Source organism: Dipodomys spectabilis, unplaced genomic scaffold (genome assembly GCF_019054845.1).
Source record: "Dipodomys spectabilis isolate Male_0828 unplaced genomic scaffold, ASM1905484v1 ptg000115l, whole genome shotgun sequence".
NCBI classification, from domain to species: Eukaryota; Metazoa; Chordata; class Mammalia; order Rodentia; family Heteromyidae; genus Dipodomys; species Dipodomys spectabilis.
The window spans coordinates 1,286,313-1,297,953 of NW_024870792.1; the positions used below are offsets into that span (position 1 = coordinate 1,286,313).

At 38.1% G+C, this 11,641-nt stretch overlaps 1 protein-coding gene across 3 annotated transcripts in view; it reads left to right on the forward strand.

Moving 5' to 3' along the window:
• The window catches only part of Sf3b1 (splicing factor 3b subunit 1), a 49,235-nt gene extending 41,213 nt beyond the window's left edge, over positions 1-8,022 (forward strand). For 2 of the 3 annotated variants that reach the window (XM_042688276.1, XM_042688277.1), the window contains 5 exons: positions 74-194; positions 989-1,120; positions 2,327-2,599; positions 6,946-7,162; positions 7,389-8,022. In XM_042688276.1, the coding sequence (XP_042544210.1) occupies positions 74-194; positions 989-1,120; positions 2,327-2,599; positions 6,946-7,162; positions 7,389-7,547 (902 nt within the window). In that variant the 3' untranslated portion in view covers positions 7,548-8,022. Of the gene's footprint in view, positions 1-73; positions 195-988; positions 1,121-2,326; positions 2,600-6,945; positions 7,163-7,388 lie in introns of those variants that run through there. The other variant, XM_042688278.1, reaches the window with a different exon arrangement.
• Positions 8,023-11,641: the final 3,619 nt, after the last annotated feature.

Sequence of the window (11,641 nt, forward strand, 5' to 3'; positions counted from 1 at the left end):
ACATTGGGAATTAAAAAGGAATAAAAATTACACAGTTCAAATGACTGATGGTGTATTGGCTTTTGTTAAATAGGTATGCATAAGATGACTCCACCAATTAAAGATCTGCTGCCTAGACTCACCCCTATCTTAAAGAACAGACATGAAAAAGTACAAGAGAATTGTATTGATCTTGTTGGACGTATTGCTGACAGGTAAGCAGATGACCTAAACGTTTTTTAAATTAAGTAGTTGTCTAAAGTGGTTTTAATTAAGTAGTTGTATAGAGTTGTATAAAGTTCCAGAAGTCAGATTATAAGTACAGTTCATCTTGATCAGTGGCACTCCTGCCATTGTTCTCTCCTAAGTATCTCTAAGTCAGTTTATTTTTGTATACAATTATTTTATTTATTTATTTTTTGCCAGTCATGGTGCCTGAACTCTGGGCCTGGGCGCTGTCCCTCAGCTCTGAGTCTCACGGACTTTTCCTGTCTGGCTGGCTTTGAACTGAGTTCCTCAGATCTCAGCCTCCTGAGTAGCTAGGATTACTGGCTTGAGCCACTGGCGCCTGGCTATGGTCTAACCATTTTTGTAAACAGTATTGGTTTTTACACTTAGCCAGTTTGTATTCAGTTAGCAAATTTGCTTAATGTCAATTACATAAGTATATGTGATCAAGATATGAAGCAGTTTTTTTCATATTTTTTCAATCAAATTTCAGTTTGGTTAATAATTTCTATTTAATGTTAATTAAGATATTTATCATGGTTTCAGAACTGAATTTGTAAATGTAGTTTTGTTTCCTTAGTAGTGAGGTTTTAACTCAGGGCTTTTGTACATATGAGGCAGGTACCACCTCCAGCACAAATTTATTTTTCCTTAATGGGCTTATATTTATGGTAGTATGCTTGCTTGACATGCACAAGGCCCTGAGTTTGATTTCCCTAGCACTACAAAAACAACCCCAAAGCATTAATACTATAAAAATAATTATTTTTTCTTTCATTAGGGGAGCTGAATATGTGTCTGCAAGAGAATGGATGAGGATTTGCTTTGAGCTTTTAGAGCTCTTAAAAGCTCATAAAAAAGCTATTCGTAGAGCCACAGTCAACACATTTGGTTATATTGCAAAGGCCATTGGGTAAGTATTCTTTCCATTTTATTACAATAAATCCATTGTGGTGTTAGAAAATGCCTTTTAGGGTATAATATAGTATAATGTAGTTGAGAAAGCTTTTCATTTAACCTTTGACCTTCTAAACTTTAAAATGTTTTCTTAAAATTTTAACTGAATTAAAAATGGAGGCTCCCCCCCCCCCCCCCCCCCCCCCCCCATTATGGAGCTTGTCCCTGTGCTCTTCAGCTCAAGGCTAGAGCTCTACCACTTGAGCCACAGTGCCACTTCGTGTTCTGGTGGTAATTGGAGATAAGTCTCACGATTTTCCTGCCTGGGCTGGCTTTGAACTGTGATCCTCAGATCTCAGCCTCCTGAGTAGTTAGGATTACAGGCATGAGCCTTTATCTTGGTGATCAGGGTTTGAAGTCAATCTGTGCAGAAAAGTTCATGATACTCTTTCTCCAGTTAACCAGCAAAAAGCTAGAAGTAGAGATGTGGGCCACCTGGTAGAGCACAATCCTTGAGAGGAAAAAGCTGAAAGGGCCAAAAGCCCTAAGTTCAAGCCCTGTAACAAGAGAAAAAAAATTAATTAGGTAAAGTAGTCCCCTATGCAAGCACACACACTTTTCATTTCTTGATCATAGTAACATTTATTTATTTCAGTAGACCTGTTAAAATCTGCAATGAATAGCTGTTGTGAAAAACTTGTTAGCCTCAATTTCCCTCTGAGTAATGCAAAGGAAGTGCTTTAAGAAGGAGAGAATAGATGTAGTAAAAGTAAATTGGGGGGATGGAAGAGAGAAAAACATAATTTTTATAGGAGATTAGTTTTGGATACTCTTGACCCCTTAAAATTTCCTTTAATTAAAAGAATTAATTTAAACATTTAACTAAATTTCTTTAATTTGAGCATTTGAGGGCTAGGAATGTGGCTCTATGGTAGAGTGCTTACCTAACATGCATGAATTCTTGGGTTCGGTTCCTCAGTACCATATAAACAGAAAAAGCCAGAAGTGGTGCTGTGGCTTAAGTGGTAGAGTGGTAGCCTTGAGCAAAAGAAGCTCAGGGACAGTGCCCAGGCACTGAGTTCAAGTCCCAGGACTGGCAAAAAAGTGAATCAGCATTTTAATTTATATGAAGTAAAAAAACCAAAATGCTAGTGATTTGAAAGTATTGCATTATTTTCCTTCTGAGAAAATACTGAATTATACTTTTTTTTTTTCTTTCTAGCCCTCATGATGTATTGGCTACGCTTTTAAACAACCTTAAAGTTCAGGAAAGGCAAAACAGAGTCTGTACCACTGTAGCAATAGCTATTGTTGCTGAAACGTGTTCACCCTTCACAGTACTCCCTGCCTTAATGAACGAATACAGAGTTCCTGAACTGAATGTTCAAAATGGAGTATTAAAATCACTCTCATTCTTGTTTGAATATATTGGTGAAATGGGAAAAGACTACATTTATGCTGTAACACCATTATTGGAAGATGCTTTAATGGATAGGTAAGTTATTTGAATTCAGTGCAAAAAATATATAGCTCTTCATTTTTAGGACTTATTAGAGTAATTATTAGATGACATGTTTTTTGTGGTATTGTTAAAGAAATATTACTATGGGTTTTGCAAATCCACAGTAGATAGGACTTTTTAATTCCTCTTCCAAATTTAATTCCTTAGGGAAATATATTTTGAAAAATAATAATGAACTTTTATTTTTAAAAAATTGGTCAAGCTGGGTGCTGGTTCTAGCTACTCAGGAGGTTTAGATCTGAGGATCATGATTCAAAGATAGTCTGGCAGTAAAGTCTGTGACTTTTTTTTTTAACTAAAAATGCAGAAATTTATTCATTGGAACATTTTACTTATTAGAACAGTAGGTCTGTAGATACTCCTAGGTAAGGCAGTACCAACAAACTCTCAGGTAATTGCATTGTCATTTGAGAACCCCTTTGACACATTGAACACAGTTTGACAAGGAAATAGAGAACCAAAACAATGTCTAGAGATGAGAAAAAGTAAAAGTTTCTTCCCACTGATTATGGAGTAATACAAAAGAGAAATTGATACATAAAGTATATAAAGATATAGTGAGACTGCAAGTCAAACAACAATTTGCTGAGCTAAAATTGTGGTCATCACATTCTTTTTTTAAAACATTTCTTCATTGTGATTAAGTGATTACATAAATTTTATAGTATTGTGACTTAGCCTAAGTCACAAACACATTTTAACTTTCACAAGGTGAATTGTCTTTATCCATGATCTATAAAGCTTATGAACTCTACAAACTTTGACAATACAACTATTTCTTCAAATGGGTCATATATACATTTCTTTCCTTTTTTAGGGTAAGCTATTCCCTCTTTCTCTCATTCCTTCCCTCCCATTGCTGCCCTTGAGTTACTTAGTGCATTTTCGTCAATGTCCAGTGCAGCTGATGGGTCCTCTCTACTGTATTTTTTCACCCATTTCCCTCTGATTCTGTGCCCTCCTCCTAGCTTCCGAACTCAGATGTGCACATGTTATATACCATATGTGAGATCGAGAACATAGAGTCATCTAAAAATGATGGGATAAATTAAGAAGAGGTCATTTGTTTCTGGAGTCCTGTTCACTTTGTCATTACTGGTTGCTTTTTTTTTTTTTGTCGGTTGTGGGGCCTGAACTCTGGGCCTGGGCACTGTCCTTCAGCTCGTCAGCTCAAGGCTACTGCTCTATCACTTGATCCACAGTGTCATTTCCAGTTTTTTTTTTTTTTTTTGCTTATGTGGGGCTGAGGAATCGAACCCAGGGTCTCATGCATGCAAGGCAAGCGCTCTACCACTGAGCCACCTTCCCAGCCCCTTCTTGTCGCATTTTTAATTTAACATCCACATATCAAGGAGACCATGTGCTATTTCTCTCTTTGATCTTGGCTTATTTCATTCGACATGAATTGTTCTGGTTCCTTCCATTCCCTGCAAATGCCATTATTTTGTTCTTTTCAATGGCTGGGTAATACTCCATTGTATATAGGAACGACAATTTATGGATCCATTCATGTGTAGTGGGGCATCTGGGTTGTTTCCATATCTTGGCTATTGTGAACAGTGTAGCAAATGAATGTGGAGGTGCAGGTGTCCTTGTATCCTGGTTCCTGTTGCTCAGGGTAGATGCCTAGGAGTGGTGTGGCTGGGTAGTAGGGAAGGTCTTCATTTAGCTTTTTGAGGAACCTTCAGACTGCTTTCTATATTGATTGTATTAGTTTACATTCCTGCCAGCAGTGCAGTAGAATTCCTCTTTCTCCTCATCCTCGCCAGCATTGTCTGAATTTAGGATATAGGTCATTCTGTCTGGGGTAAGGTGGCATCTCATGGTTGTTTTTATTTGCATTTCCTTTATACCCAGGGATGATGAACAGTTCCTCTTTTTTTTTTTTTTTGTGCCATTTTTATCTCTTTTCTCTTTAGCTCCCTTGCCTACTCTTACCTCCAGTGAAACATCAAAAAGTGGAGCTGTGACTTCAGTAGTAGATAACTATCTTTGAGTGAAAAAAGCTGAGGGATACCCTCGGTCCTTAGTTCAAAAGCTCAAGATCAGTATGATTTATTACTTGTGTGCAGTGATTAGTGTGATATAATGTATGATGATTAAATTTTGGAAGGTTGCTTGGTCAACCAAGAGAACAAATCTGTATGAGCTGAGCAAAGAGCTTCTAAGAAAAATATTTTCAGCTAGAATTTTGTCATAAAATAAATGTATTCAAAGCAAGACAGTAGTCAGCCTACTAAAGAAACAATATGGCTAAGAGCCATCTGGTATTATATATAAGATTTGTAAGGATTTCCAATTTACTAAAATATGTTGTGAGGAGTTAAATAATATTAAAAAGACTTGGGCTGGGAAGGTGGCTCAGTGGTAGAGTGCATGCCTGAGGCCCTGGGTTCAATTCCTCAGCACCACATAAGCAAAAAGAAAAAAGCTGGAAGTGGCGCTGTGGCTGTGGTAGAGCACTAGCCTTGAGCTGAAGAGCTGAGGGACAATGCCCAGGCCCAGAGTTCAGGCCTCACGACTGGATCCCCCCCCCCAAAGACACACTTTTCCTCATGGTTTAGAAGAATCAACTAAGCTGAATGCTTAAAAAAAAAAAAAAAGCTTTATTAAAGAAAAAAATTCTGGCTGGGAAGATGGCTCAGTGGTAGAGCGCTTGCCTTGCATGCCTCTGAGGCCCTGGGTTCGATTCCTCAGCACCACGTAAGCAAAAAGAAAAAAGGCAGAAGTGGTGCTGTGGCTCAAGTGGTAGAGCGCTAGCCTTGAGCTGAAGAGCCTAGGGACAGCGCCCAGGCCCAGAGTTCAGGCCCCATGACCAGACCCCCCCCCCCCCCCCCAAAAAAAAAAAAAAAAAAAAAGAAAAAAGAAAAAAATTCAAGCTATACCAGGTAGAATTCCATTTCAAAAGAGTATAAAAATACTTTTCAATTATGTGTGTAGGGAAATTTGGAATTTTAAAATTAAATACTATATTATAGTTTTAATATCAGTTACTACTTCTTTATCTATTACTTTCTTTTCCCTTAATCTTGCTTCATTTGTCCTAAAATTACCTGTGTTACTGCTTTTTAAAAATGTAAGAACTGTCTTTACACGTATGCAATGCTTGGGGGCTGGGAAGATGGCTCAGTGGTAGAGTGCTTGCCTTGTATGCCCGAGGACCTGGGTTCAATTCCTCAGCACCACATAAGCAGAAAAGGCCAGAAGTGGCTCTGTGGCTCACGTGGTAGAGTGCTAGCTAGCCTTGAGCTGAGGAGCTGAGGGACAGCACTCAGGCCCAGAGTTCAGGCCACACAACCAACCAACCAAAAAAAAAAAACAACACATGTGCAATGCTTATGTCTGTAGATCCTATAGGACTTTTAGCCAAGTACATATTTGTGTCTTCTCTTAGCCCACTCTTCAAATTGTAAGCAAGACCACACATTTTAGGATATCTGTGAAGAAAACAAAATATATTTGCCGCATTGAATGTAACCAGTCTTGTCATTTAACTGTGCTGAAAACATCTGGGTTAAAGTAAAAAATTGAGACTGTCACTTGATAAGATTTGAATTCCTGTGTCCTATTGGCTAGTTTTTGTTTTTGTTGTTGTGGGGCCTGCGCTCTGGGCCTGGGTGCTGTCCCTCAGCTCTTTAGCTCAAGGCTAGCACTCTACCACTTGAACCACAGAGTCACTTCCGGCTTTTTCTGCTTATGTGGTGCTAAGGCATCGAACCCAGGGCCTCATGCATGCAAGGCAAGCACTCTACCACTGAATTACTTTCCCAGCCCCAGATCTGAATTCTTTTGAATGAAACTTAATGTTGTTTACTGATTGATTTTGCTGGTTTGGGGCTTGAGGGGCCTAGGTACTATTACTTTGCTTTTTTGTTCAAGGCTAGTACTCTACCACTTGAGCACTACTTCTAGTATTTTAGTAGTTAATGGGAGGTAGAGTATCTCTTTTATGCTAGTATCTGAATTACCATCAAGTATTTTAAGTTTCTAAAGTTTAATACAAAATATTACTGCTAATCATACATAAAATCCACACGTCTTTTCCTTAGTTGCATAGTAAGACTGTACCATACTTTCTCGCTCATTTATTTTAAAGGTAATTAGAACCTTTGGCTTACTTTGAAACCTTAGTGAGATTTAAGTCATTAAGGCAAAATGTCCCAAATGGAATCATTAGTCACTAAAAAGATGTGTAAAGTACATAAGATGTTAAGATTATTATCTTGTCTGTTCAGTACCTTGAGTTAGTAATGTAGTTCCTAAATGGGCAGGTGATTTTTTACTGTAAATGTATCTTAACATATTTTTCTTTATTATAGGGACCTTGTACACAGACAAACAGCAAGTGCAGTGGTACAACACATGTCACTTGGGGTTTATGGGTTTGGTTGTGAAGATTCTCTGAATCACTTGTTGAACTACGTATGGCCCAATGTGTTTGAGACATCTCCCCATGTAATCCAAGCAGTTATGGGAGCCCTGGAGGGTCTGAGAGTTGCTATTGGACCATGTAGAATGTTACAGTATTGTCTACAGGTAAGTTGAGGATATTTTAAAAGATTAATCACAAATGTAATGTGTTGAAGCAAATCACTGTACTTAACATGCATGAGAGAATGGTTATTATAGGGGGCTTTGTCTTTGCTTTGTACTTTGGTTGAGTTGCCAGATTTTTTTGAAGCTGCCTTTATAATTTGTTTATTATATTAAGGTTATATATGCTCTGCAAAACTCAGATAATGCAATCTCTCAATTATTCTAGGGTCTGTTTCATCCAGCTCGGAAAGTCAGAGATGTGTATTGGAAAATTTACAACTCCATCTACATTGGTTCACAGGACGCTCTCATAGCACATTACCCAAGAATCTACAATGATGATAAGAACACCTATATTCGTTATGAACTTGACTATATCTTGTAACTTTATGTTTATTTTGTGTCTAATACACAGCTGTTTCACACCTTAAACTTGCTTCAATTTGGTGATGTAAACTTTTAAACATTGCAGATCAGTATAGAGCTGGTCCTAGAGGAAGAACTAGAAATCCAGTAGCATGATTTTTAAATAACCTGTCTTTGTTTTTGATGTTAAACAGTAAACAGTAGTGACCAAGAACTCAGTGATTATACACGCTATACTGGAGGGATTTCATTTTTAATTCATCTTTATGAAGATTTAGAATTCATTCCTTGTGTTTAAAGGGAATGTTTAATTGAAAAATAAACATTTGTGTACAAAATGCTAATTTGTGTGTGTTTATTGAACATGACTTGTAAAATGTGAAACTCTGATTTAAAAAGTATTGGTTTGTGTAGAATAAGTGGCTTAATTTTCTGTCACCTGGTTTATTATAGAAAAGTAGTTAGCACAAAATAAACTATATAAAGTGATGGCATCTTTGTAAAAATTCTGTTGTTCTCATAATGATGACAGTGAGATGAATAGCTTTGGGGATCCTCCCCTAATCTTCCACAGCCATTCCATTACCATAAAAAGCACCTTGGCCTTTTACTGTCTTGAGCATATTATGTTATACTTACATAGCACCTTTCACCTCTTTTCTCAAAATGCTTTATGAACATATATAAAGGTAGTGATTTAAGTCATATCCAACTCCTGACAGGGCTGTGGTTAGCAAGGGGAAAGCTGTCTTCAAAACTCTTCTGATTTTTGAGAGTTAGGCTACCTAAATAATGGTATTAGAATAAGACAATCTTTGGGCTTTGTGTCTTTAGCCACTGGTACACAGTATATGCAGTAATTCCTTGTTGAGTGTCTACTATATGCCAGGCACTGTGCATAGAGGCAAGGTATTGTCCTTTAAAAACTAGTATCATGAAGAGGAGAGATATACTTTAGTGTAGATTCCATATGTACTGTGATATTGCAGTAGGAGCAGCTGAAATGTCTAGATTTGCTCAGTTTTTTATAGTTATTAAGTAATTTGATCTAAATGCAGCATGAATTAAATTCTAAATGTCACTTAATTCCACAGGAACTAAGCAATAAGGCAACACTTGATGGGTTTTTTTTGACAGATATTTTAAATATATCCTCAAATTTTATGCCCCTAAATTTCTTGATTTTTGACTCATACTACCTATTGCTGTTTTGTTTTTATTCGGTTAGTACTTCATTAAATTCTAAAGGGAAAAAATTGTGAAAGCAATAATATTGGCATATAATGACTGTTACTCTTACGCATATGGGGGACTAGGTTTGTGATTCCAACTTTTTTTTGTTGGGGAGGGGGGGCGGGGAGGGAGAAAGAGAGAGGCTGTCCTGGGGCTTGAATTTAGGGCTTAGGCACTGCCCCTGAGCTTTTTTTTTGCTCAAGTCTAGCACTCTACTACTTGAACCATAGCTCCATTTCAGATTTTTTTTTTTGGTAGTTAATCAGAGATAAAAGCAAGGTTCTCATGGACTTTCCTCTCCAGGCTGACTTTGAACTGTGATCCTCAGATCTCAGCCCCCTGAATAGCCAGGATTACAGTTATGAGCCATCAGCCTTTTTTCCTTCAGTAATGGGGTTTGAACTCTGGGCCTGGGCACTGTCCCTCAGCTCTTCAGCTCAAAGCTACGCTCTTCCACCGAGCCACAGCGCCACTTCCGGGTTTCCGGGTTTCTGGTTTATTGGAGATAAGAGTTCTATGGACTGGGCTGGGAAGGTGGCTCAGTGGTAGAGCGCTTGCCTTGCATGCTCAAGGCCCTGGGTTCGATTCCTCAGCACCACATAAGCAAAAAGAAAAAAGCCGGAAGTGGCGCTGTGGCTCAAGTGGTAGAGCACTAGCCTTGAGCTGAAGAGCTGAGGGACAGTGCCCAGGCCCAGAGTTCAGGCCCCACGACCGGACCCAAAAAAAAAAAGAGTTCTATGGACTTTCCTACCTAGGCTGGCTTTGTAATGCCATGTAATGAAACAATTACAATTGGAACTATGATCCTCAGATCTCAGCCTCCTGAGTAGCTAGATTACAGGTGTGAGCCACTAGCATCCAGCTTTTTTAATTTTTATAAAGTAGTTGTACAAAGGTTACGGATTGAGTCCAGTGCATCTTGATTGATGTCAACCTTTCATAATTTTCTGTTTTCCCTCCCATCTCTACCCTTGAGTTAACTTGGTTCAGTTTTTGTATTTTGTACCTTGAATATAATGACTACATTTTCTGCTTCCCTCATTGCCCTCCCCCCAAAACCTGGTCCACTTCCTAGTACTCATTTTTTTTTAAGGCAGTTCAATAGTTCAGAGCAGTTATACCATCAGACACCCCCCCCCCCCCCCGCGCCTCAGTATACCCCATCTGTGTGTATATGCATGAAACCATGTATATCTTACCATGTGTTTGTAATTTAATTTTGATCTAGCTTCCACATTTGAGAGAAAACATGTAGTTTGTCTCTCTGAACCTGACAACCTAATTCTTTCTTTCTTTTTTTTTTTTGGGGGGGGGGGGTCTGGTCATGGGGCCTGAACTCTGGGCCTGGGTGCTATCCCTCAGCTCTTCAGATCAAGGCTAGCGCTCTACCACTTGAGCGACAGCACCACTTCCGGCTTTTTTTTTCTTTTTGCTTATGTGGTGCTGAGGAATCGAACCCAGGGCCTCAGGCATGCAAGGCAAGTGCTCTACCACTGAGCCACCTTCCCAGCCCAACCCAATACTTTCTAGGTCTATCCATTTTCTTGCAAATGACATATTCCTTATGATAGATGAGTAAAATTCTATTGTATATCTGCTATATTTTCTTGGTCCACTTATCTGTTGTAGGGCATCTGAGTTGTTTCCATTACTTAGTTGTGAATAGTGCAGCACTGATCATGGATGTGCACTGTCTTTACTGTGTCCTGACTTGTAATCCTCTGGGTAGATACCCAAGAGTGTATTGTTGGACCATAGGTCTTGTTCCATGTTTAGTTATTTGAGGAATCTCCAAACCATTTTTCAGAATGGTTACCTTAGTTTATATTTCCATGAACAATGTGGTGAGGTTCCTTCCTTTTTCTCCCTTATCCCTGCCAATATTTGTAATTGTATTCTCAATGCTGTCCAGTTTCCATGCTGTGGTGAGGTGGCATCTCAGCATTGATTTGACTTGCATTTCCTTTATGGCTAGGAAGGTTGAGCATTTCCTCATGTGTTTATTAGATCCTTTGCCCATTTATTAATAAAGTATGGTTTTTGGCAGGATGTTAAGACCTTGTCAGATGTTTAGTTGGCAAAGGTCTCCCAATACATAGGCTCTTTTTATCTTATTAGCTGTGTTAATAAGTCATTTTTTTATCTATACTAATTTTAGATATATGCCAAGCTTTTATGCTCCTAAATTTCTTGGTGTTGACTTAGACTTCCCATTACTGTTTTAGAGTTGTTTTTTTTTAATGTGTTAGTACTTCAGTGAATTCTCAAGTGAAAAGAAATTCTGCAAGCAGTATTACTAGCATATGACTACTACTCTAAATAACACATATGGGGGACTAGGTGTTTGCTTCCAGCTATTAACATACAGTGTTCTGTGCTTGGAAGCTTAGATGAGGAATAGCTTGTAATTGGCTTTTACAAAATTGATACCGAACATGAACAGTGTCCAAGTAGGATTGGTAGCTCCTTATGGTTCTTTTGTATGTGCTATAACTTTCAGAAAATGTGTGTCATTGTGTAGTAAAATAGATCAAATTCTAAAACCACCTGAGAATTTTTTCCTAGCAGGTTCTTTATGAACATCCTGTTTTAGATGGCTAATTTCAAATGACTTTCAATAATTACTAATAAGTACGCTAGACTTCAAAGTCAAAATACGATTTTGGCTCATTCTTGGGAGAATATAATTATATTTGCATAAATTTTTTCTGTGGAAGTATGGAGCAAAAGGTGACTGTTACCCTGTAAGTGACTGTGATGCCAATAATTTGGAGATAGAGAAAATATTGAAGACCTTGTTCATGTGCATATTGAATAAAAAGCATTCTGTAATATGTGAAAGATGCTCTGTGAGTTTTAGCTATCTTTTAAACACCTTTC